At 39.4% G+C, this 26,703-nt stretch overlaps 1 protein-coding gene and 1 long non-coding RNA gene across 2 annotated transcripts in view; both read left to right on the top strand.

The window, feature by feature from the left end:
* The first annotated feature begins 8,284 nt into the window (after window positions 1–8,284).
* PLAU (plasminogen activator, urokinase) lies at window positions 8,285–15,469 on the top strand. Its single transcript, XM_062639404.1, has 10 exons — window positions 8,285–8,431; window positions 9,419–9,476; window positions 9,644–9,748; window positions 10,279–10,444; window positions 10,773–10,858; window positions 10,960–11,149; window positions 11,785–11,939; window positions 12,905–13,045; window positions 13,601–13,749; window positions 14,592–15,469. The coding sequence occupies exons 1-10, from the start codon at window positions 8,372–8,374 to the stop codon at window positions 14,784–14,786; spliced, it is 1,305 nt and encodes a 434-aa protein (XP_062495388.1). The 5' UTR covers window positions 8,285–8,371; the 3' UTR covers window positions 14,787–15,469.
* Window positions 15,470–18,127: 2,658 nt separating this feature from the next.
* LOC134174595 (uncharacterized) overlaps window positions 18,128–26,703 on the top strand; it is a 37,732-nt gene continuing 29,156 nt past the window's right edge. The window contains exons 1-2 of the long non-coding RNA XR_009968707.1: window positions 18,128–18,233; window positions 18,816–19,327. This is a non-coding gene — a long non-coding RNA (uncharacterized LOC134174595). The remainder of the gene's footprint in view (window positions 18,234–18,815; window positions 19,328–26,703) is intronic.

Here is a 26,703-nt window from a genome sequence, read left to right as displayed (position 1 = left end):
TTATGTATTAGCGCTGCTTGGCACTGTAAATCAGCAATTCCTTCCCTGTAGGTAGGAACTGCCCCTGTTAGTTTAGGTATTTCTCTTCCTTCATAAGTAAGAAACCCAAAGACAAAAGGAGGAAGGGTGGAATCCTAAATGATCTTCACAGGCAGCATCTCAAAGAGATAAGCAGTGCAAATTTTCTTGCCTGGGCTGTGCTGCAAAGTGGGTTAGGGTGTGCTGCTTCCCTGGTTACACCATCAGTGGCATACAGCATGCAGAACTCATTCTCTCAAATTTGCTTTCTTCCCAGTTTTTAGCCAATATCCTGTTCTCCAGAAGTTTGGCAACTGACATGTTCTCAGTTTGCTCGTTTTATTCTGGAATGTGAATCTGATTGACGCACTACAGAAATAATACTCCAAGCCAACTGTTTCTCTAAATTTCCAGTGTTAGATTTCAATGTGGTATTCCAGATCAGTAAGTGGCAGGCAGACATAGGATTCCCTTGGAAAATATCCCACTTCAGAACTGAAAATCACCAAAAGAATCACAGCTTAATCCCTAAAACCCCATTAATTGCTTTCTGCCTTATAGCTTCAGACTCAGAAGTCTTCTTTTCTAGATTTCCCCCAGTGCTACAAGCAACTGGAAATTAAGCTAGGCATAGACATAACCACAAACATAATTTGAAGCTATTTAGGATCTGGATGCAACATTTGTAGCTCAGACTAATCTTTGCTTTAGATATCAGTCGTCTCAACTGAGCAATTCCAACATACATTGAAAGGGACTGGCGATTTTCATAATCAGTGGATTTTCATAAATGCTCAATGAGATCCAAAGCATAGTTTAAAAGCAGGTGCACAAGAAGCTGATGAAGAAACCCTTAGATGTGAGCATTGCTGTTCAAGAAAATATTCATATCCGGACAGCTCACTAAAACAACAAAACATTGTATACAAAAAAAGAACACTCGTCAAGTAGCTGCTTTCTACGCATGAATGAAATGGGCCCAATGACAGGGGATTTCACAGGTGCTCGATTTGCTCACCCCATACCTACAATCAACTTCCAGCATGGTCTGTCTCTTTGCAGAATGCAGCTGCAGTACCCAGCAAAACCACATTTGGAAGGGATAGTGCTGTTTTAAAGCTTCAAGCACATTTTCTGCCAGTGTAATAAAATAGCTCAGCCAAGAGGAGTTGGTGGCTTGTTGTGACTGAAGCAAGTTTTCAAGGTTTTGATTACACTGGCTTAGTTCAGAGATAAAGGCTGGCTATTTCTGCTGCACACAAAGCAACAAGTAGCATCAACAAGCATCTGGAAAGAGTCCAGTGGCCCTCAGCTGATATTTTCTGCTACTTCTACGCACACAGATAACATAGATAAAGGAAAAGCAGTAGGCAGCAAGAAAAAGGAACAAAAATTTAAATAAACAAAGAAACCTGAATAGCTGAATTATACCTAAAGGAAATGAGGTCACCATTTGCTTCAGAGTCCAACCACAAACAACTGACAAGTAATCAAGAGTCACTAAAGTAGAAGAATTTTATGAATCACATTCGACTTAAAATCAGCTACTCTGGAAATTCCTGGTACTCACACAAGCTGTCATTTGAGAGAATAAGATTAAAGAGTGAGCTGTATATTTTTAACCTTATGAAAGTTGATAACGTAACATTTGAAATCCATTGGTTTACATTTAAAAATCTACTGTTTTATTCAGTCATGTCTGTTATTATCTCCAAGATAGAAGCAAATGGATTTAAAAAATTAACTTGCCTACTATCAAAAGAAGATTAAAAATGTTTTACTGTTAAAGTGCCTGTGTTTTTAAAGGTGACACAAAAGTATTCTAAAAGAACTTCACGCTGGAAAATTTCCCTTAAACTTGTAACACATGACTGCCACGGAACCTTTCTGCCATAATACAAAATTTACTGTAAACCAATACACTTTGATTTTTAAGGTGCATTCCAGTTCACAGAGCAGTTGTAAATATAGCTATATTTGTTATATTCTATACCCATAGATGGGACTGCTTAATGCAGGGACAAGCTATTTTCTTTATATAAATAAAACAACAAACTATCATCATTACAGAGATGACAAGTCACGTTGAAACGATCTAGGCGTTTTCTTAGCTTTTGCATTCTTAATCACTAACTAAACATTGAATGTGAGGCTTAACTGACAACTGTGAGCTCTGTCATGTGAGATGACAGAGGTTTAGGCACACATAACTGCTCATATGCAAATACAGACCTCTCAATTCTTAATGCACTATGAGTAGAGAGGACTTGCAAATGATTTTTCTATTTCAATGGAAGCCATGTTGGCAAAATAGGCATTTTACTACTCAAAGGACTAATTCTGATATTACTTACATGTGATAAAAACCAGAAGGTGCTCCACACAACCACCAGGCTTAAAGCAATATAAAACCTCAGGCATATCTGAGCTCTGACTCTGAAATTGCCTTGAATAATAGGGGCTGCTCCCCCTCCTCTGACCACCATAACCTTCAGCAGGGGCTTGCAGAAGTACCTGCTCACAGAGTCAGGATTTCAGGTTTAGGACAGATTTCTAAGCATGGTTGTAACTTTATGCACATAGAGATTCCTATTAGGCTGGTGAGTGTCCCCAGCTGAGAAAATTCGATGTGGAATACCAGGGTACCACAGTAAGGGAAATTCTCCCTAATAGAAGAGCACTTCTGTGGCAGTTCCTTTTGATATTTACTTCCTTTTGATATTTACTGATATTTACTTAACACTCTGTTAATTGTGTGGTGGATGGTATTTCTCTTTAGTTCTAATATTTTATCATCAGCTGTGAAAATAAACACTGGAACTAATAATGCTTCCACCCTGGCAACTTCTACAAAACAATGTGAACCTCACAATCCCTTTCAGCACACCACCTGAATAAAAAAGATAAAGCCCCTGTATTTCTTTAAGAGGGTCAGTGTCCTCATCAAGTTGGAGTGGAATATTATGTTTTTAAATTTGCTAAGTCAGGCTGGCCTATTAATCTGAAACATTCAAGTTACTTCAACTATAAGTTAAAAGAATCAGCAAGATTTTTATCAACAACTGAAAACTAAATCAGAGAATCACAGTAAACCATGAACTGCCTGACTGCAGGTCTCATCCTAGTAGCTTTTTGAGAGAAGTACTACATGGCTGTAAGGGGTTCACAGACTTGGATCACATGGGCAGCTCATACTAGGTACACACATTTTCTCTGCCCTGTGCTATAATCCATGTACAGACAAAAGAAATTTATAAACCTCTGTTATTAACAGCCCTGACTATAAAAATGTGAGAATGACTTTAGATTTTGTGACCTGCTTTTTCTTGTTTATGTGCTATGCTCCTATTAGGCAAGTAAATTGTCTCCTGCAAGATCATGCATACTACTTCCTACAGCACCTCTCCTTTATTCAGAAGTCTTTCCCTCTTCCATCCTGCCCACAACTCTGCCAAATTCAGGTAAGAAACAAAGTGATGAAACCACAGACATGCATAAGGAAAAAGATCTAATCAGTGGAAAGCAGAAAGTGGGCTCTCAAAAGGAAAAATTGTTCATGGGTCTGTACAAGCCTCATGGCTTGTCATTAAGCAGTGTCTACTGGACAAATACGTTCCATTGAGAGTCTTTTCCTAGGCATTTCATTTGGTTCGTTGTTCTTCTGAAGCACCTTTGATTTTGAGTTACAAAGACCTTTTCCTCTGTTCTACCGTGATCTTACTCTAGAGAGAGAACACGTGTTGCAACAGGGCCCTTCTAAACTCTCAAGACATGGGGTAATGAACAGATTCTGGCCCTGAAGCTACCCTTGGGTAAGCTACCCTGAAGTCCCTTGGTAACAGAACTGGTCCTGTTTCACCCCTCCCACTGGGTCTGTGCATTTTTTACCTGTGCCGGCAGGTCCAGATTTGAGGTCAGGCAGAGGTCTTGCCAGAGGTGCCAGGCTACAGATTTTCCAAGGTTTCTGCCTTAAGGCACACACATAAAAGGGTTCTAGTGTTTATTTCACCTGAAACCTCATTTCAGAGCTTGTTGTGCTAGCCATCAGCCAGCTCAGTGAACTCGGGCACTGGAAATTCTCTCAGCAGTTTCTGTTTCCCTGAGAGTCACTTAATGCTCATAAGAGATCATGCAGCCTTGTTTGCCGTGAAATGACTTGCAGTACCAAAGTAAACTCATTTGCAGCCAGCGTGGATATCTCTCTGCTAAACCATAGTTTCAGTTCAATCGTTCCCTGTGTAGGTGCAAAAAGGAATTTGGTGGCACTGAAGGGGTACTGCAAACATGCCAGAGTTTTTGATCCATAACTGTTACCACTCTGAAACAATGTGACACAGAGCAGGTCACTTCTCCTGCTGGCCTTTTAGGTATATTTCATTATTGAGAATAAAGTAAGACAGTATTTCAGTAAAATCCAACTGTATGACAAATAGAAGAAAAAGGGATTCTTAATCTTTCTGTACCTTGTAAAGTGAAGACAACAAAAGTTTTGGGCTCTTGGACCTGGGAAACAAGTACAAACCTTCAAGTTTTAGGGCAAAAATGAGGAACAGGGGAGATCTATGCAGCTTGGTCGTTCGGACCGTTCCTCGCACTTCTACAGCACCTCTTAGGGAACAACAAACGTGAAAAGGGAAATCCAGATTCTCTAGGGTTGACTTTTTTTCCAGAAAGAGTTCGAGGAAGTGACCATGTCCTAGCACCTCTTCCTTGGGAACATGGAGGAAGAAAAAGAGGAGCTGTCCAGCCCCGAGGAACCATCTTCTTCCTGACACCTTGTCTCTTCCCTGTTCAATCAAACCATGACTATTTCTTCATTTATTACTTGTAAAGTTGGTGCATTAAAATTCATACGTAAATGTTACAGACTGCTATTAAAATCTGGATTATCCCCTACCACTGGAATTTATTCCCTAGGGTAAATTTGCTCCACAGTCATTCTTCTAAAGTAAAGAGAGTGCCAGGAGGATTCTACCTTGATGTTTTCTGCCCTGTCTCACAGAGGATGTAATTGCTTGTGATGCTGATATATTCAGTCACCACAAAGAGAGAGAAAAATTATTATCTTGTCACTGAGAAAGCTTTGTTCCTTACCTGTGTTCATTTCTGGTCTTCCAGCTTGGGCCGTTTCTCTTGACTCAGTTCCTACCATTCGATGAAGTGAATTCAGCATGCTTTCAGCAGAGGTCTGTTCTGAGATGAGCTTGAAGGTCTGAACAGAAAGAGAGAATGTAAATGGCCAATACCCAAATAAAGGTATGGTTATACCACAGACTTGACATAAATAGAATAGAATCATAGAATGGTTTGTGTTAGAAGGAACCTTAAAGATCATCCAGTTCCACCCCCTGCCATGGGCAGGGACACCTTCCACTAGACCAGGTTGCCCAAAGCCCCATCCATCCTGGCCTTGAAAACTGCCAGGAATGGGGCATCCACAACTTCTCTGGGCAACTTCTGCCAGTGCCTCACCACCCTCATAGTAAATAACTTCTTCGTTATATCTAATCTAAATCTACCCTCTTTCAGTTTAAAGCCGTTACCCCTTGTCATATCCCTACATGATAAAAGGTGGGGAGGAAAGAAGAAAACTAAGCCATACTCACACCAGTGAGGCTAGATATCAAACACAAAAGGGTGGTATCCTTAAGCTCTGAATTGTCCAGTTATGAAAACATTCATCTTGAGAGAAAAACAGGGCAAAACCTGCCCTGGTCCAGCCTCTTCAGAAACAGCTCTTCATCAGCTACACGGCCTATGAAGGCCTGCCTCAAGTTAATCACCTACACTGCCTGAAGCTAAAGTCTATGAATATACCCACAAATACCGAGTACTGGTTGGCTGTTATTCACTACATTGCTACACCATCACAGGACAATGTGAAAATCATATTTGACTGAACTGCATTCTTATAGAGACACCTGTCAGTCTTCTATCCACCTCTTATGAAACCACCCCATTTGAATATTTTTTTGGAAGATAGAAATTATGGGAAAGCCATGACCAATTTCTTGGGAGCAGAAGATTGCTCAACGCCAAGGGCACTGTAAGTAACTTTGGAGGAGTTCAGCCCCGGCTGTGACCCAGTGCCCTAATAGATTCCAGCTGGCAGGAGGAATGCTCTGCAGCCCCAAATGCTCTGCGTTTCAGCTGGCAGCAGCTCTGAAAACACATTCTGGCCCAATACCCCCTCCCAGTGGGCTGTGCTTAACCCACACCTCAATCAATTTAATCGTCTAGTAATTATTAAATCATCTGTACTTTTCTCATTATGGGTGGCCCCATATGAATAAAATACATCACCCTTATTCGTATCTCTGGACGTGTTTCAACACAAGTTATTTTTCTCCTAGCTGTCGCATCTTTGTTAATGCCTTTAAGTACTACTGACCGCCGCGGGGCAGCCCCTTGCAGAACGATAACTTCCAACAAAACTGTTTGCTCTCCCCATTCTCCCCCGCCGCACGAAACCAAACGAGCGGCATTTAAAATTCCCCCCTTGAGTCACTGCAGCACTGCCGTGCTTGCAGCAGCACCGGCACCGAGGCACTTGCAGGTCCCGGCGGGGGCGCAGGCACGGCTCCGCCCCAGGGCGGTGGCGGCAGCGGCGGGCCCGCCCCGGCTCCGGCTCTGGCCTTTATAGAGCCCGCTCCGCGCTGTGCCTGCACCACTGTTTCGCGCTCGCAAGCACCTGTAATCCCGCACCGGCATCGTTGTACCGTCGCTCGGCTCCCGCGCTGGTAAGTGCCGTGTCCCTGGGACCCGAGTGGGATTTAAGGGTGAAAACGCCAGGCCAAGGACAAACAGAATTAAGCGGTTGCTCTTTAAATTAAATAGAAGGGGAACCTCTCAGGTGATGCGGCATCTCAGAGTGGGGAGATCTGCTCTGCATCCTACTGTCTAGTGTAGTTTTCACAAGATATTTGCAGCGCAGCTCTCTGCGATATTAGGGTTGGGCCTGGGAAGCTAATTATGGTAACAACGGGCAAACTACTTGCAAAGCTGCCAACTATGCTAAAGATAATCATCTTAGTATAAATAATATTTAGGGAAAAATATACTTGCTGAAATTTCAGCAGAGTCTGAAAGGTGTGCATGTCCTGAAGCATGATCTGCTTTCTTGTGTTATGAAACCTCCTTGCAAGTAAAGGATCCATCTACATTAGCATTCTGGCTTGGGTCATGGCAGGTTTCCTCAAGTGAATCTTATGATCTCTATTCTTTGTGGTTTGGTTCCCCCCAGCTTGCCCCCTTTCCCTCCAAGTGGCTTTAGACTACTTGCATTGTATGTCTTCTAAATAAAATCCAACTGGGACATGTGCCCCAAGCAGCAGAAGGTATTCAGTCTGCAGGATCAAGCTAGAACTAGCCTCTGTAGCAGCCTCTGAAGCAGTGTGGAGCAGGTCTCTGTATACTCTCTCCTACTGCATTCACTGCTTGCTGATGTAAAAAGAACCAAAATTCCCATGGAATCTCTTAAAAACCAAGTTTTCTAGTGTTCTAGAGCTGAGGACACTTAAAAAACAAAACCAAAAACAAACCACCAAAAGACCCCCCCCCCCCCAAACATGGCTTGTATTGCAACTTAAAAAATAGATAAGAAGACATATTGGCACTCATAGCTCTCTTTCCCTGCTGTTTTTAAAAGCTAGTTCTTTTTAACAGTCACATCTGGGAAGTCTGCTATATATGCTTGGCTAGAGGATCCAGCTGCATATAAAAGATCCAGACAGAATATGTTCCAAGCCTCTCTAATCCTGTAAATAAGTGAGGTAACACCAAGACCAGACTCTTAAGAGTTTGCAGTGGCCAGAGGCAGCTGGTGAGGTGTCTGGGCTTATGCAAGTGCTGGGCATCAACAAAGCACAGTCAGCAACTATAGAGGTAATGAAAAAAGGAGCTTTCCCTTTCATAGCCTTCATGTGGATGGTTGGTGATAATCAGTTAAACAGGTACAAACAGCTGGACAGCAGCTAAATATATCTGCCAACTTCCAACTGTGTTGGTCCAAACTGCTGAAACTGAGAATGGATTTTTTTCCAAGTTTCAATTTTTCTTTTATCAGCTTCGTTCAAACTCTACAAAAAGTCTCTCTATATTGCTAACTGTGCAGAAAAGCTTCAAATGGTAACTTCTAATTTAATATATGGAAATAATAAGCAGATATTCCACAGCAGGTCAATGCTTAATTCTTCTGTCAGTTGCGTTGTGACTTATTTTGAAATGAGCTGAAGGCAACAGAAGCAAGAAAGCTGGCACTGCAAGCTATGACATGATGTGAAGTTCCTCTTTTATTTTCAGAATCAAAATATTAGGGATAGAAGAGGAACGAAGTGAGACGTTAACTAAGAACATGAAGTTACTCATCTTTCTCACAGTAGCCCTGGGCTTGCTTGTCACGGGACTGGAGTCTGTAAGTTTTGAAATAAATGTTGGGGGGTGGAGGGGGTGTCCACTTGGGACCACTTCTGGTTTTAGTTATACTTCTGCTTTGGGTGATGTAGCAGGCTTTTGGTTTGAATTTTGGTTTTACTGCCTTTGCTTGTACATGTGCATCTGCTGTATATATACCTCCAAGAAACACGTTTTTGAACCCTTTAGTTTTTCTTCTGGTTCTGCTCCACCCTAAGATGTCTGCTAGCATTTAAATAGTAAAAATTTCATGCAATAATTTAGCTATTATTTTTTCTTTTAATGTAATTTATATCTGGACACCAAGTCCTAAGAATTCAGTGGTATTTCATGGAGCTGGGTATTGGACCTTAACTAAATTTCCACCTACCCTACTTGAAAGTATGATGCTAAAAGAGGAGTAACAGATATGAATTTGACCATCACCTTGTATGGCAGTTCATACCTATCAGCAGAGCCATTCACCAACGCTATGGAATTATATTGTTACTGCTACTTGTTTTAGCTCAGGCAACCCCACTTGACCTCTGGGAGAAGTATACTAAAGGCATAATCTTAATTAATTCCATGGAGAATATAATATTCAGCCTGCAAAGCAGAAGCAGGAGCTGAAGTGCAGGGCAAGAATCTACCGTACTATAAATCTACTGGCTTTTGTTCCATGGCACAAATGTGAAGTACCAAGGTCACTAAAATGACAGAGGCAGCTGGAGAATGTTACACCTTTGCTGCACAGCTTGGTGTCTGAGAGGGACTAGCTTCTGTGCCTGTTCTAGGGACACTGATCAGCTGTTTAGATCCTTATTGCAGAAATTACTACAGTGATGACTTGATGCAGAGCACCAGCCTTCTGGGGCTTTTATGAAGGTGTTTTGTGGGTTTTCCTTTCCCTTCCCAATTCTGCTTTGCTCAGGTATGCAGTAGGGAAGATAATCAAACCATACAAACAAAACTTTCCTCAATTCTTTTTTTTTTTCTTTTCCCTTAGTTTTATAGGAAGAAGTACTACTACAAACTCCCATATAAACACAGATCAGATCACAAGGGTAAGTAGCTGCCTGTTCTGCTTGAACCTAAAAAGAACTTATCTTGCAAGTACATCTTGATGTAAGGGAAAGACTCTTAATAATACTTAAACTTAGTTTGCAACTATATGTTAATTTACTTCACCATTTAAATGTTTGTCTAATTAGTGATGTCTTTTAATTAACAGAATGCCATTGTTTGAATGGAGGAACCTGTATCACCTATTACCTCTTTAGCGGAATTAATCGTTGCATATGCCCTGAAGGATACACTGGGATTAATTGTGAACTAGGTAGAGTATCTATCTAAACACAAAATTGATTGAAAAGATAAAAGGAGATGGGTACATCATGAATACAAAGTGCCAAGTGAAAGTATTATCCATAAGCACATAACTGGAAATCCTTGAGTGCTTTATGCGAAGTGAGCAGAAATAACTAATACTGTTGCAAAATCAGTATCTTTAACTTTTGTTCCTGTCTCTTCACAAATGTTGCCAACCTCACAAGTGTTTTAGTTTGGGGTGAAAAAAGTGAACTTGTTTGGGACTGTTTAGAAGCAGAAGAACTGATTATATTGTGAAGTAAACTGAAACCATTAAAGAAGCAATGTGTATGCTTTAAAGCATAAGATTCTTGATACTCAAAATTCTTACAGAACAAATTTAATAAGAATATATAACTGGTCCAGATTTTTGCCTAATCTGTTGTAATAAAGTGTAATGAATTAACCTTGTTCTTATTAAAAGATTCCATAGAGATTATTTCTGCCTCAGAAAAATCAAGAACAAGAATATGCTGATAACAAAACTTATTTTATCAGACACCACCAGCATGTGCTACACTGAGAATGGGCAGGATTACAGAGGAATGGCAACAGAAGACGAATGCTTGCCATGGGACCTTCCTTCAGTAATCAGGAGGGGTTATTACCATGCTCATATGAGGAATGCTTTGCAGCTTGGTCTGGGCAAACACAACTACTGCAGGTAAGAGAAGCATTGCTCTTCCTGGGATAACTTCTATTGTCACAGCCCCAAAAGTGCCTCACATGATGGTACATGCGTTTAAAAAGAAATAAATAAATTTTTACTAAAAATATTTGGAATGTGACTCTCTGGAGTTCTTGCTTTTCACTGAAGCTGATCATACTGCAAAATTCCCAGTATGCAACACTAATAGGTAGTTGCAAATTTTATCTGGCATATGTTGCAGCAGAACACTTCTGGCCTTTACAGGACAGTTAGTTTTCTTTGAAAAAATGGTAGTACCTTAGAATTCTGTCTTTATGAAAAGAATGCTTCCTTTCTCTTCCAGAAACCCAAATGGAAGGGACAGACCGTGGTGCTACACCAAAAGGGGATTCACCATTCAGGAAACACCCTGCAACATGGCAAAGTGTGGTAAGTAATATCAGTTTCAAGACAACTGATTATTATTATTTTTAATAGTACAAGGTTAGTGCAGTTTTAAGAACATCTGAACAAAATTTCTCTTTTCGCAGGGCATGCCTGTGGTCAAAGAAGCATGAGCAAGTACTACAAGATTGTTGGTGGAAGTCAGGCAGAGGTTGAGTCTCAGCCCTGGATAGCTGGTATCTTCCAAAACGTAAGGGGCATTGACCATTTCCTGTGTGGTGGCAGCCTCATTGACCCTTGCTGGGTGCTTACAGCAGCACACTGTTTTCATAGTCCGTAAGTTTACCATTCCACGTCCTTATTTGCAACTTTCTTCAGGTGATTTCTTTGCATGCTGCTCACTGAGCAAGCCTTCAAAATGTACCATAGTAAGAATGCTCTTTTGATCAAAATGGAAAGAGTAGGTGTAAACATTAAGCTCTGGGGGTCCAAGTACAGCAAAAGGCGCTATAGCAAGATAGTAACATTTTGGTGGATTATGCCATTTAAACAACTTCAGCCAAAACTGGAGCTAGGGTTTCAGTTTTACCTTTGCTGCTCACAGAACTTAGCTATTCTGAGAGGTGAAATGCTGTTGAGCAATATATTTATGGGTGGCTTTTACTGTTCTTGAGGGAAGCTGATCTTCCTCGTATCTTGCAGAAGATTCTCATCACCAGTGGCTGGCATTAGTGGCAGCTAAACTAGGCGTGCATTTCAAAATGCCTATTTTTTTTAAGGTAGATGAACATCCATCTTAAAAATTGGTATGCTTTCCTTTAGAGTACTGTATTAACTTTCAAAGCTGACTAAATTTTGTTTTTTTTCTTGTCAGTGTTAAAGCAAACATGAAACAGAACTGGGACTATATCTAAGCTGTTGGCCTTGTTCTCAAACTGGTAATCTTCATGAATCTCTTTACTCTCACTCAGGTCAAAAAACCCACAAAACAAATCTGCTTACAAAGTCTTCCTTGGAAAGTCCATGCTGAATGTTACTGATGATAAGGAGCAAGTGTTCATGGTTGATGACATAATTTCTCACCCTGACTTTACAGATGACACAGGTGGCAATGACAATGATATTGGTAAGCGTTATCTTAATAGGAGCCTTTAAAAAAACTGAGGTAGCCAAAGGCTGTGTAACTGTGGCATACATTTTCTGAAAGAAGTAAAACCAGAGATAAGATGAAATGGAACAGGAGCTAGGCATCTCTGAGAACTAGGCTTAGGCAAAGAGCAACTTTTTCAGTTGTGTAAACTTGGTTTGCATTGTCTGATGCATTACTTGGTATGCAGCCAAGTATAAGCCTATCTTATCTCTGGACTTGTATAAAGTGTGGCTCTTCCATAAGCACTGGTGGCAGCGTCCCACTTGTATCTTATTCTGTGTCTACAGAGATCACATTATGCATAGACAACAATGAAAAATGCATGCATAGTAGGTTTCATCATATAGTAGGGAAATGCCATATCAAGTACCACATTAGTCAAAGGCTATTCAGAATTAATCCTGACTTTAAGTCTCTCTAACTTTCACAAGCTTATCACTAAGCCAGCAAAGTCAGAGATTGTTGCAATTTGCACTTTTGCAATTGACACTTGGAACTCCACTACCCATTCCAAATTCCTGCTGCTAAGGAAAATGACTATTTATTAAGTTTATACTGTACTTCTCACTTCTGGTGAGAAGTACAGTATAAACTGCCCCTTCTTCAGCAGGGCAGCAGATGCTGCCATCTACAGCCAGACAGGAAACTGAGGTTTTAAAACATCTGAAGATATACTTGTAGAAGAATCTTCCCTGAGCTATCAGCCCTTGTCCTTTCAGGAAGGAGGTTCAAGATGGAATGTTTGCCAGTTCTAGTGCTGGGGAAATTAATTTTGTTAACAAATAATGATCCACTGTAATTCCAAAAGCAATGAGAAGAACCGTATATAACCAGAACTGTAATTGAAACTATTCTCATTATCTCTATCTAATACTCCTATTGTCAGAGAATTTGATGGGGAGGAAAAATTACTTTACAAATCTGTCTGACTTGTTTTGTAGCTTTGATAAGGATAAGAACAACTTCTGGACAGTGTGCAGTAGAATCCAAATATGTCAGAACAGTCTGCTTGCCAGAGAAGAACCTTTACTTAGCAGACAATACCCGGTGTGAAATAGCTGGCTATGGGAAACAAGAATTTTGTAAGTAAATTACTTCTTTCCAAAGTTTTACTTCCACAATATGGGAACAGATGCTTCTATAGTATGATCTGCAAAGGATTAAAAGATTCTTTTCTATTATTCTACATACTCCCTGTGCATCTCTTGAAGATTCTTTGCTATCGTTTTCTCTGGTTGTCCATAGCATTTCCTATTTCATGCTGATCACTTACAGTCATACAAAGCCAAGAGGTAAAACACAGCAATATTTTCATTTTTGATGTGGTGAGGAGTAGGAAAAAATTAAAGCTGTGTTGGAGGATTAATGAAGGATTGCACTTGTACAGAACTTCCTTCACAAACTATCAAACTCCTTCTCTGAAATCTAAGCCTTATAGCTTGTGTTTGGCTCGCTTGTTTTTAACTTATTAACAGTGAAATTAAGCTGCAAATAAGAGCCTCAAACTGAAAATGAAATGGCTATACAATCTCTTTTCAGAGCTGAAAGTGGGTGTTCTGGGGTGTTTTGGTATTGTTGTTGGTTGGGGCTTTTTGTCTTGGATGGTGAAAATAATTAAGTCATCTTTTTATTTGCAGATGATATCTTCTATGCTCAAAGACTAATGTCAGCCACTGTAAACTTAATATCACAGAGAAAATGCAAGCATGAGTACTATGACAGTATCAGAGTTACTGATAATATGGTCTGTGCTGGAGATCCCATGTGGGAGACTGATGCATGCAAGGTAAAACTGGTTTGTTTTATCTTCCAAATAATTCTGGATGCATGTACACTATAGGCATCAGCTGCTGGTATATGTAATTCTACTAGTCAGAAGAGTCTCTTTATGTAGTAGGAATTTAGAACATTCAGTGGAGTCAGCCTGTAGTGTGGCCAAACATGGAGGAGGGTTGGGACCTAGAATTAAGTGTTACCCCTTCAGACAGCCTTTGGAGACACAAGAAGTGTGGTGTCTCAGCCATTGTTGCTGTTCAAGGCTTTATTTACAACCTATTAAATCAATTGGCTGATAGATAAGCATCAGAAGAATATAGCAACTATTCCAGTCTCAGCTTGCACTTAATACTAACTACAGCTCTGCAAAGGGATAAAAGGTAGATTACAGGGGATGCTAAGTCCCTTCACAGATTCCTCAATACTACATTTATTTCGCCTGCACCCTTAGTGGGCAGAGTGGCCATATGAGCAAGTAAAAATGTGTTTTCCCTGTCCATAAGGACTTGAGGACAATTGATCTGTAAAGAATTGGCTGTGTGGTCTTTAACCTTATATCACTAGCCTATTATATGGTATTATAAACTTAGGATGAAGTGTTATGTGCAAGGTAGCTACTTTCTCTGTTCCCTGCTGGGATGGGGCTAGAAGAAAACTCCTTATGCTACAGCCTGTTCAAGTCACAGCAGATGATGAGCCTTCTGTTCCATGTATGCAGCATTCCTGAAAATCAAAACTTTAGCTTGTAGGCATTTACTAGCTTGCTTCACCTTAGAAAAACAATAGCACTCTCCCTGTTAAAAAGGCTCCATCTGTGGAAAATGGACTAATATGTTCTTTTTCTGTTGTCAGGGAGATTCTGGTGGCCCCATGATCTGTGAATATGATGGCAGGATGATGCTTTATGGGATTGTCAGCTGGGGAGATGGCTGTGCAAAGAAAAACAAGCCTGGTGTTTACACCAGAGTTACCAGATACCTAAATTGGATTGAGTCCAATATGAATGCAGTAATTGCCAAGAGCCAGTTTGTTCCTGAACCAAAGTGACTTTTCTACAGCTGGACTCAAATGAACAAGATTAAGCCTATACTGATGCCAGGACCTTAATGTTCTGAATGTCATAAGCAGCTTTCATTTTAAATGCTTGTGTGGTCTGCCACTAGCATCTGTGTTCCTGAGGTGGAGAGGTGGTCAATATATTATCTTAACTACACTGAATTACCTGAAAAACACTCAGTGGGAAGCTAAATTATTTAACATTTAAATGAGTATTCCCATGCATGATATTATGCATATCAAGTTATCTACTTACTCTTACGAGCCAGCATTTGGTCTGGAAGTATTGGTACAGTTTTAATTTATTTAACTCAAGTATAGAATTTATACAGGGCCTGAGTTTAAAATCTTTCCTCAGCACACTGAACAATACTAAAGCTCAAGTCCTAGAAATCTAACCTGTTAAGACCAGTACTGAGAGGGTGATCAGGATTTGCAGCAGAAAGTGAAAGAAGCAGCATCAGCATTATCATCAGTAGTATGTGAAGGATTAAAGTCTACTTGGACTAAGGTGATATTTGCTGCACAGGGTTCATTGCTATAGACCAAATGTAGTAAAATCTTGAGGGTGACACCTATAGCTGTGTCAGCATTACACATTCTTAAGAATACATTAAGAACTGTGCTATAAGAAGGCATATTGGAAACATGACTTCCACATCCCAGGTGAAGGTGTCTGGAAAGTCTGGTTATGCAACCTCTCTATACATGCAGCTATGCAGGCAGGAGAGGATGTAAAGGCTTGGCCCTTGCTGAATGCTGTGGATGCCAGAAGTCAGAACTTTATTTCCATTCATTTAATTGATATTATATGGAAACTACTTTTTTTTTCACTAGTTTTATATTTGACTTGTCTTTGTTTTATAGATTTGAATTATTTGTATGAGGGCTGGAACCTCAAGCTTTATTTAATTATTTTTACTGTGTTTAACTTATTGTTTGTATTATGGATGTTAATATCATTAAAGAAAACCCCTTGTTCTTATGTGTCCCTCCTCTATTGAAATGGTGAATGTATGATTCAAAAGAGAGCTGCCATTACCGAATTGCAAAGTTCCTCGGTAAAACATAAATAGTTGCACTCCTTGTTTATTTAAGCATCTAATGAGAAAAGAATGTCTCCTGCTCTAGCTATAAAATTGCATTTAATGAAATATAGAGCTTAGATCCTCGGCACTGGAATTCATTCTGATAACCACGCTGCATATGCTTCAGGACTCTAGTACTGTGTAACACTAGATGAACTTGTAAACCTAAACATCCTGTTTAGGTTTTACCATAAGGGAATACAGTTCTAATGCTCTAGAACTACATCCAAATCAAGGGTGGCAAGAGATTAGCTTCAAACATTCACTCATTAACTTAAATGCTACTGGGTGTGGAAGAATACACTAAACCAATATTGTAGAAAAGTGCTGAAAGCAAAGCAACAGTTTCAGTTTTCCTCAGCACAGTTTGTGGATGCTAATTTTGAAGAGAAACATTTGCAGTTTATCTCAAGTACTGCTAAGCACAATCTTAGGTAATAGAAATAAAGTCTAAACAGCAGACTTTATATTTCAGTTAGATTTGTTTTTTAAGAATAAGATCTAGCCAGAACTGAAGAACAAAGACCTACTTAAAACCAACTCTTGTTTGTAATTCTGGACAATGCATCACTGTCAAACTCAAATGAAGTTGTTGCTGAAGTTATGTTCTTTTATTTGGGTAGACAACACAAGCAGAAAATATTCTCAAGGTCTGCTGTCTTGGGTGATTAATGGCACACAGTAAAACCCTAGCATTGCTTCAGCATCCTGAAAAGCCTATGTTGTCTGCTTTGATTTTGTTTCTAGAAGGAAGCTATAAGATGCGACAGACTGGAGGCACTGCTAAAACCAGTGTTGATAGCAAATTTACAGAGAAGAGTTTGTATTACAGCATCAAGTTGTCATATATTTGTGTGATGTTTGTAATAGTGAAAGTAAAAGGCTTGTGTGTATAATAACAATATTCTGCCTAGCCTTAAATGACTTTCTACACTGAAATGAACATCATGGAACAAATTAGCAGCCACATCCATCCTAACCAAATAACACAGTAAGCCTGCAAGACTCCAGCAGTAACTGGTCAAAAGCTCCCAGACTGGCAATTTGGCTTGCCATTTTTTGGCCTATTTTTAAAAAAAAATGTTAGTACACAAATGTTTTGTTAGTTATTCATCTCCTCTCACAAAGGCAGAATTTGGGGTTAAATTACAGGACTACAAACAAAATTTAACCGATTTTCATAGATCAGACCATCTTAACATCTACTCTTTCATAGTTATTTTAAGAATTCTGAAAAAATTCTAATGTGTATGTGCAGTCATTCCTAATGGAGCTCTCATAGAAACCTTTTGGTTTCAGGCACTAGCTGCTTAATGATGAAAGACTACAGATTTCAGAAACGTTTTTGAAAAGCCTTGAGCAAGAATTTTTGTGACCTACAAGCAGTGTTCTAACTACAAATAAACAGAATTGGCTCTTTTTAAAAGTACTCACAGGAACATTTTGATCAATTCTTTTTGGTCATGCTACGTACACCAAAGAATGTAAAAAAAACTCTCAAGAGAGGTTTTTGATGGGTTGGGTTGGTTTTTTTTAATCAAATAGAGATGAGCTAGATAATTCAACTTATTGTTAGACTGATTGATGTCTTTACTTCGTACTAAGGCAATTGTGAATGAAGAGTTGCTCAGGTACAAATTGATCTATAGTAATCCTTTCAAAAATCAAGGGAAAGTGCACAAGCTATATTTTCTCTTTCCAAGATGCACACCATTATTTGTGAGAAGCATGCCACATCTTGTAGCTCATTGTAGTCTGGGTATATGAGCCTCACATCAGCGAGGAATAAGAATCTTAATGAAGTCTCATCCTTTAGAGTCAAGACTGTAGCATGTAATGTCTGGACTATTTCCAGCTGTTATTGTTAAGTCACATGTCTTTATACTTCAATTTCCTTCTATAAGATGGGTGGAACAGTACTTCCTTTCTCCCACGGATCTACCTGGCTATGATTTTTCAGGAGGAGGAAGAGTTGACAACTCTGTGAATGTATATCCCAGTCTTGTGCAGGGACAGCAGCACTACATAAGCATGAAATGATTACTGACAGTACTGGCTTGTGAACTGCTAGGCAATGCAATCTGTGGCTGGGATCTGCAAACAGAAATTTATTAGTAGAGGTTACCACTGTGTGTGGTAGTTATTCGGCAAAAGCGTGCTGTTTGTGGACTGCTGATTAAAGTTTGAGGAGTTAAAATTACCTTGTTTCTAGAGAACAAGTTTGAGATATCTCCTGTTTGAGACTGGAGACTGTGGAAGAAGAGAAGAAAGGCACTGCTTCACCACTTTTCTAGAGAGCAGCTAGCAGAGCAGCCTGACCAATGTTGGCAAAGAATACTTTGGCCACAAAGTAAGCAATGGTAATAGAGTTTTAGGCAAAAATACTCCATGTTTTATGTCTTTTGGGATGCTACAGCTTTCTCACTTCAGTATTTCATTTGAACATTTATCAAAGTACTAAAGTCTACAGATTTCAAACAGGAGGAGAATATAAATGTCTTCAGAACCACTGGATATTATTCTTGCAATGAACGGCACATTTGTCATCGCCTTCTATGGTCTTTTTCTACGAATAAAGTCAATACAATTTGAATTCCAACTTATTCCCATCATTATAAATATAAGTAGGAGGAAGCTCTGGAGAAAATATGAATAATGAGACTCTTGAGAGCTTCAGTTTATGTTAGATAAACCCTTCTAAAAAAAATGAAATCTTTTAAATAAACATACAGTGTACTTACATCTCTGCTTTGGCTGCTATAATACTTCACATACTCTTTCAATGTTCCTTGCATGACTTTGGCCCCATAACTACAATATCATCTCACTGGCTAGTTATCACAGCCTGGGAAAAAGATGAGAGCACTGTTTTGTTAAACTTTCTCTTCCTGCAACAGGATCCACAGGAAACATTTTCTTTCCCTCCTTACAGAGAGTGAAGGGGTTTTGGTGCTGGTGAGGATGAAGAGAAGCAGCCTGGAGAGCTATGCATGGAGCTTGGCAAACACCGTTGCAGAATGACAGGAGAAATACTAGAGAGAAGATGTTTTGGAAGATATTACACATCTGGTGGGTACTAAAATACATGCAAGACAAATGCTGATATCATAAATTTGCTCTTACTTATGCATAGCATTCTCGATTACAGAAATATGGCAAGCAATGGAAAGGAGTACAGTGGGAGTCCAGCAAGTATTTAGAAGCAGCTGAGAGGTGGGCATCAGCCAGAGATCATACTCTCAGAAGCCAACTAATATGAAATCAGGTCCCTATTTATCTGCAATACTTCCACAGAAGAAACATAATAAGCAGTGAGGATAAAGCAGCATCTGATGTGTCCAGAGTTTAATCCATCATCTCTTAAAAGGAAGTGATGCATCCTGAATGCACCCACCACTTTACCTTATATAGCTGAAGCTTTCCTCATGGGATTGAAACTAAAATGTGACTCAGAGTGCTTCAATATAAAATCTGTTTTAAATAAACTAAGTTATGGTGAAACATAATGTATAGTCACCTATTTGTGGCATAGCAGTTCCCTTTGGAATTGTATGCATGGGAGGATTTCATTTGTGCCTATTGAAACCTGAACTAATAAAGAGCAATACGACTATTTGGTTGCCAAGCCTTTGGCTCACTTCTAACACTTGACTGGAGCACTTGCTTTGGGGCAAATGGGAACAGAGCTTACCCATGAAAAGAGAATCAAACCTTTCTGCATTCATCAGGCTTGTAAGCTCAATTTCCAGATACCTCTACCGCAAGCTAAAATACAATAGTGACATACTTGAAAAAATGCATATACATTAAAGAGCAAATCTGGGTTCAGACTTGCTCTGGCATACCCCAAGTCCACCACATCCCATACAATTATACAAATGGGCAACCTGAGCAGAATTTGGGTTATATTGTTCAACCTCCTGGCAAGTGAAGGAAGTGGAACTTTAAGAAGTAAAATGCAAGAAATGTATGGAACAAGAGCTATGTACTTTGTGAACAGTAAAATGAGATGTAGACCCACAAATCAAGCATGAAAATATATGCAGACCCACATGAGCAGTATGCTCAATTCCTGTGTTCTGTTCCATAGCTACAGCTACAAGTTGACTCATTCAGATTTAGGCTGCATTTGTCTGCTAAGATACAATAATGATATATGAAGCTGGGAAGGGCTGCAGGTATACCAGCATCCAAACAGAAACCAGAGTGAGCTTAGAAAACCAGAGTTATCAGAAATTAAAAAACTGATAGACAAACACGAGGAACCAAATATACAGATGTAGATGAATGATGACTGTTATTAAAGCAGATTCAGAAGGCACAGCAGAACACAAGCTGGATTCAAGTCAACAGTATTGAGTAAAAAAAATGTAAACATACTGACACATACACCAGAGCACAGTCTGTAAAACTAGGGACTAGGGAGACTGTGTCTTGTTTTGAACATCATTCTTCTTGATGAGAACACAACAATAATGATCAGTAGTCTAAAACATGACAAGGAGAAAAGACTGAAAATATTTAGTTTATTTTATCCAGAGAAGCAAAACCTACAAGGGACACTTTCTTCAAAGGGGAAAAGGTTGTGGTAGACAAGAGAATAAACCTTCCTCTGTGTCTTCAGGAGATAGGGTGAGAAGCGATAAACCTAGTTGCAGGAAAGGAAACTGAATCAAAGCACGATGAAATTACTTTACCGGTAAGAGTAGTGAAGCATGACAATAAATGGCATTGAGTGCCATTGAACATCTCTCACTGGAACTTTTCAGAACAATTTTGTCAGAAATAAACCAGTTGCCTTGGGCCTTTGCAATAAAAGTGGGAGAGATTTTGAGAAATCATCTAATCTTGGGTTCCCTGTTTTATTATGAGGAAAATGAACATGCTCAGTAAAACCAAATGACTATATGAAAACACAGACACCATAGGGAAGATAGAAATTGTATTACTCAATTTAGCCATCTTTTTAAAAAGTAACTTAAAAAAAAAAATAAAAGGCTCCTATGGGATTTCTGAATGAGCAATTAAAGGCAAACTTCTTAATGGCGGGCTAATAACTTTAAAAAGTTTTGAGAAAACCTTTCAGTAACTCTTAACAAAATAATATTCCAGACAGAGCAAGAACCAAATTAATTGCTTCCATGTCCCACTGGGCAAAATATTTTCAATGAATAATATGTGCAACTGGCAAGAGAGTAAAATTATTATCCCCCATTGGACAGAGGAAACATTATTTCCCTACTGAATAACTGGAAAGTGTTTTATACGTAATGCTATGACTTGGCATCATACGCATGAATTACCTCAGTATGTTTCAAGCTGCAGGCCTTTGGGTGTGATAAAACTTTCCAAAGCACAGTATTATCATAAGGAGGAAATCACGAAAGAAGCTGAAAATCACAGGCAACGACCAGACTTTGCCAGTCATGGGCTTATGCATTTTAGGATCTGATTCCTATTTGGTAACAGTGTAATTCCAGAAAACCAGATGGACACATTTACAAATAAAAAACATCTATAGGCAGTTTCATCATTTATTAGAAATGAAGCAAATTATCTCTTTGTATCAGCCCAGTATCTCTTGTCACAGCTCTGATGTTCTAAATTTAGTGTATTCATAACTTCCTCTCCAGTAAGTAAAAATCACCACTTCACAATTCTTCCTTAAATTTTCTTATGCTGTGGCACAAAACTTTAGACTAAGTTAAACCAAAACATCCTCAAAATGTTTTGTTTAATCAGAACATCACTACAGCTGTTGAAATTGCAGCTGTTCCATCAGGATCACAGCTTGTACTTGGCATTACTACAGCACATCAGGACCCATGATAAAATATCTTCACTAGAGTTCCAACTCCTTCATCTTCAAATGCACCTGCAAATTCTGACACATTGCAGTTGATGTCGTTGGGTAACTTTTTTATTTTTAAACATGCTTATGTGCTATATCATTAGCATCCCAGCCACATGAAAAACTGCCTTGAACAGGTACCCTTGACTATCTCAGTTGTATTTTGGTCTAGAACTTGCTATACAGAACCTGAACCAACACTGCAGAACAACAAGCAGCTTTAAGTAGCTGCTTTTTGTCTCAGAAATTATCCTGACTAACAATCTTCCAGAAAAATTAGAGAAACCATCAGATTTAAATCAGCAACAGATTCCAAGTGCCATTGCTCAAGTGGGAAGGCATTTTTACCTCCTTATGCAGTTAACATTTGCCTTATTTCTGGAAGGATCTTAGCTGTCATTTTAAAATTGTCATTCTTCACAGAGTTTTTCCTAGGCATCCCCATTTTGGTGTTTGATTTTACTTTGAATGCCAAATGGGGAGTGGGGAAGGGAGAGGGAGAACTGAGGTGGAAGAATCTCTCAAAAACATGGGGTAGAGTCTATCACATGAAGACGGGGCACAAAGTATTCAGTTTTATAAAGGATCACTGGAGAGACTTAATCTAAGCTTGACTCTTCCATTTCCCTTAGGCACTTTGCATTTGGGATCAAGTGTACTTGATCACAGACATCACATTTTATATATCATCTTTGTAACACTTGCTAGTTTCATTTTAAACTGGACATAAACAGATGAAGCTGAAATTGTTTTCAAGAACAAACCAATTTCATCTAAAATAACTGTAACTAGGTTTATCCTACATATTAAATCTTCTGGCATCTAAGGACACTTCTGCCTTATATTAACTATATCCTTTTTCACAATAGGCTTGTTTTTAAGACATGCAGTATCAAAAGCTGTTTTGTTTATTTCCTGGGGAGGCAAAACAGAGACATTTATCGTATTTGGTAGCTGAAACCAGGCTATGGAAATATTTTTAGGTGGTCAATTCGACTCAGACTTAAAGCTACATTAAAGGGACTTTTAGAACATTTAGGAGGTAACTGACACAAACTACTAGCTTTGCTCTAAAAAATTTGGAACTAGTTTTGCTCTAGCCTTGAAATACATATTCATATTCTAGTCTTAAATACAAATGTGTCCTCTTGAAGCATGAAAACAATCACATGGGTAGAAAAATACTGACTATTCAGAGGCAAAAAAGCTGTCAAACATGCAAGCTGACAAATGGTGGGAAGGAGATGAAGAGACAAGGGACCCCAGCCTCCTATATGTGCTTCCTTAGGAGTGCTTTGAATTGCAAAGCTTAAAAATAAAGTTTGTCACCTGACTGTGTTCTATGTCGGTAATCTTTTATATCAATAAACTTGCAATAACAAAAAAGATTTATTATTAATTGCAGTATTGAAAATGTCAGGAGGCAGCCATGGTTAAAGACCTCTCAGGAGCTAAATGCAGGATCTCAATGAAAATATACCAAAGTGCCAGGCTATAAGTATCTGTTCTGGTATATCCGCTAATAGACTTTGTATCAGCATCAGAAAAGAGACAAGTATATAGGTATACTAAAATTTTATAGTTTTCACTACATTGGTTTGTAGTTTCAACTACATTGGTGTAAATAGCTTAATCATCTTTCCCTGGTTGACAATGTTACAGCTATAAAGACTGTGTAAGTTACAAGGTCTGAATTCCACAAATACATGAGGTTTTATGCTACATTTTTTCCTACCATCCATTCATGATAAAAGCTGACATTTTTACAGACATTTATATTATATTTTATATATATATATAAACATATTTCACAGACTTAATATCAAAGGATCCTGTGGATCTCCAGCGTTTGAGCTCCTGCATTCCACAGCCAGAGAAGGAAGATATATCTGCTGGTATATGCAAGTTTCTATAGAGACAATCAAGGTCAGATGTTATTTATTTATTGTTTTTACACCATCTGGATATCTGTTACACTTGTTCAGCCACCACAACTAAAATTACAGTCTGTGGGCTCTTCAAATGGAAAAGAGCATTTCTGTATGAGCTTTCTCACTTAAAACGTTACTAGCACCTCACCCATGTTGTTGGTATCCCTGCACAGGAGCGAGCGTCTCGGTTTTCATGTTAACAAAACTGTTGCCAAACAGAACTGTTAGAATTGTATTTTTAATTGCAGAACCTTGCTATGAAAACAAAGATGCATCAAGGCAATCTTTATACAGATTCAGCAACAGAATTGAAATTTAAGAGCCTTATATCAAAGATATGGGTAATCGGATCAATTTGGAGGTTTGCTGGCTGTCAGAGAAATGGTATTTTAAAGGGAGAATGTAAGTATAGCGCTGAAGAAAGCCCTCAGCCTCCAAAAGACGCCTTTATTACTGCATGATCTACAAGAGTAATCGAATTTTCCTTTCCAGGTTAAGTTCCACTTGTTTGGGCCAACTTCATCTCTTGTTTTACAGGAAACAATCTCACACCTACAAAGCTCCCAGCACATAGAGCAGCTTCCCTGTCTTTAAAGGCCACTATTCTCCATTTAAACTGGTGGGAATAGCTGAAGGAAAAGTAATTATGTCACCCATTGATTGGCCTAGATACACTCAAACTTCAACGGGTAGCATTTTTCCAAATCTATGCTTAAGTCCTGTGCCTGCACTCGGTAGCTGGGCCTGTGAGGAGCTAACAGAAGTGCCACTAGATGGGGCAGCAGCCCCAGAAAAGGATATGCCTCCACCCGCAGCCAATTCCCTGAGCACGTCACTCACACTGGAGTGGTTTCATTCATAGCATAACCTTTGCTCCCTTTCCACCTCAGTATTTATGAACGGGTGAGCAAGGGATAAACAGCAGGTACTCAGCCATTTACCCGGCACTTCTTACTATGACCCTGCCAAACAACACTGTGATTCCCCACTGAGATTTATAGTCGCGCATCTTATTTATGTAGCTTTCAGGCATCACTAGCACGCTCCACGGCAGCAAGAGGTGCCCTTGTGAGAATCCCTTATCACAACAAAGCTAGTTATTTCATGAACAACAACAATAACAAAGCTAGCTATTTCATATCGTACTCGAAGGAAGGCGTGGAAGCAGTGGAGAAAGTATTTAAGAAGAAATTGCAAAAGCGCGCTACAGTACATTACCGGTTTGCTCCACCAATGCATGAGTTCAACTAAAATACCATAGGCGATGGTAAACTGGCACACAAAATAGAAGCGTACACGACATCACTAAATCCTTCCTAAGAGGAGTAAGCGCTGTAACTGTTCTAAGCGGGAGCGGTGATCTTTTCTGAGCCGCTCTAAAGCGCTACATCATTAAAACGCGCCTGTCAACCGCTGCCACCCCGCAGCACCTGCTCCGCACCCCGCCCATCAGCAGCGGATCCGCTAGGGGCGCCCGCGATCCGAGCCGGGGCCAGGACGCCGGGGCCGGAGGCGGCCGCGAAGGGGAGCACCCCGGCGGCCCCATTCGTAGAATGGTTAGGGTTGGAAAGGACCTTAAGATCATATAGTTCCAACCCCCTAGTTCTGTCACATGCTACACATGGAGACAGTACTTTGTTGTACAAGAGTTACAACAACATGCTGCAATTTTCTTTGCATTGCTTGAATCTCTTGGATTTGGGATGTTGAAAGTTTTAACTTCAAGACAAAGATAATTTTCATCGTCTTCAGTAATTTTCAAAATTATTTCTAGAATTGATATCTTTTGCAAAAATTAGTGGTTCAGATGCCAAGGATAAGGAAGTAGATTTATTTATTTTTTTACAGGATAAATTCTGACTGAAAATTAGAAGACAATTTAGCGTAGAAGAAATATTTTCTAAAGCACTCAGTTATAAATTCAATGACAGGTAACAGTCAAGTAATTTCCTCAGCAAGGTGTATTTGACCTATTGGCATATGCTACATAAATTCAAGAGGGCATCACATGGGAAAATCTCTTCCATGCAAAAGATTAAATAGCCATCGTTTGCAGGCCCTGCTGGAGCATGAAGCTTAATGAAGAACTTCCTCCTGTTCCTGCCCAGCTGCACACGGTGTGGCAGCCTTCCAGTGTCTTTGAGAAGGTTATTAAAGCCGCAGCAATGGGGGATATGTAACATGTATTACTGGGGTACTGAACAGGGTACAGAGAAAAGGTGTCTTCCAGCATATGTATGAAAATTATGCAAACACAGATTTACTGGCTCCCATAAGTTAATTCACCTATCAGTGTCTTTCATCACAGACAACTTCTGATTTTCCCGCTCTCTGAGATCAAAGCCTGTTGTGCCTTTCATAGCACTTACATAGTTGATTGATAACTTCCCCAGATCTTTTGCAAGAAAGTGCACATACACCACTATTCAGCTATCAAACATCCAGTTCTCAAACTTCAGTATCAGGTGGTCTCTAAGAGTAGTTACAGATGCTGCAAGAACCAGGGGTGTATCTTCTGTACTCTGGATGTACTTCTGGTATCTCCAGCACAGAACCTGCTCCAACCTGTGTGTCTCCTTTCTGCTTCTGTGTTTGTCCACCTCTAAAAATAGGTTTAACTGTTGGCAATATTTCTCTATTCACTGGTTAACTATTTCTACCTTCACATATAAAAGGCACATTATGCAAACATATATAGAATAGATTTCCTTACTATAAGAAAGTGCAGAATTCCATTAGAAGAAAAAGTACTATGTCCCATGAAGAGATATTTTTAAAAATCTGGCTCTTCACTGTTTTTTTAATATAAAAAACCCCATCTAACTATGCCCTTATTATAATCCTTTCTTAAGTAATCAGAGATTTGTAAGAATTAATTTCTTTCCCCTGTTGTGAATGTATGTTGATAAAAACATCATCTTGCTAGAAAAGAAACAACACAGTTCAGGGCTTTCTGTTTAGATGAAGACTGAATAAAGCAACAAACCCAACATTAACAACACTAAAGTCAGCCTTGAAAGCATTAGTCAACTTGTCTC

This window comes from Pezoporus occidentalis, unplaced genomic scaffold (genome assembly GCF_034315485.1).
Source record: "Pezoporus occidentalis ecotype Australia unplaced genomic scaffold, CSIRO_AGI_Poc_V1 ctg116, whole genome shotgun sequence".
Classification (NCBI taxonomy): Eukaryota; Metazoa; Chordata; class Aves; order Psittaciformes; family Psittacidae; genus Pezoporus; species Pezoporus occidentalis.
Note: the sequence above shows the minus strand (reverse complement) of the source record. Positions and strands in the feature narration are given on the sequence as shown.

What these genes read in the sequence shown, in the direction of transcription:
- PLAU (XM_062639404.1), top strand. Translation starts at nt 8,372, where the DNA reads ATGAAGTTACTCATCTTTCTCACAGTAGCCCTGGGCTTGCTTGTCACG. An exon ending in GGCAAACACAACTACTGCAG is followed by an intron (nt 10,445 to 10,772) that starts GTAAGAGAAGCA and finishes TTTCTCTTCCAG; the next exon opens with AAACCCAAATGGAAGGGACA. An exon ending in GGGAGACTGATGCATGCAAG is followed by an intron (nt 13,750 to 14,591) that starts GTAAAACTGGTT and finishes TTCTGTTGTCAG; the next exon opens with GGAGATTCTGGTGGCCCCAT.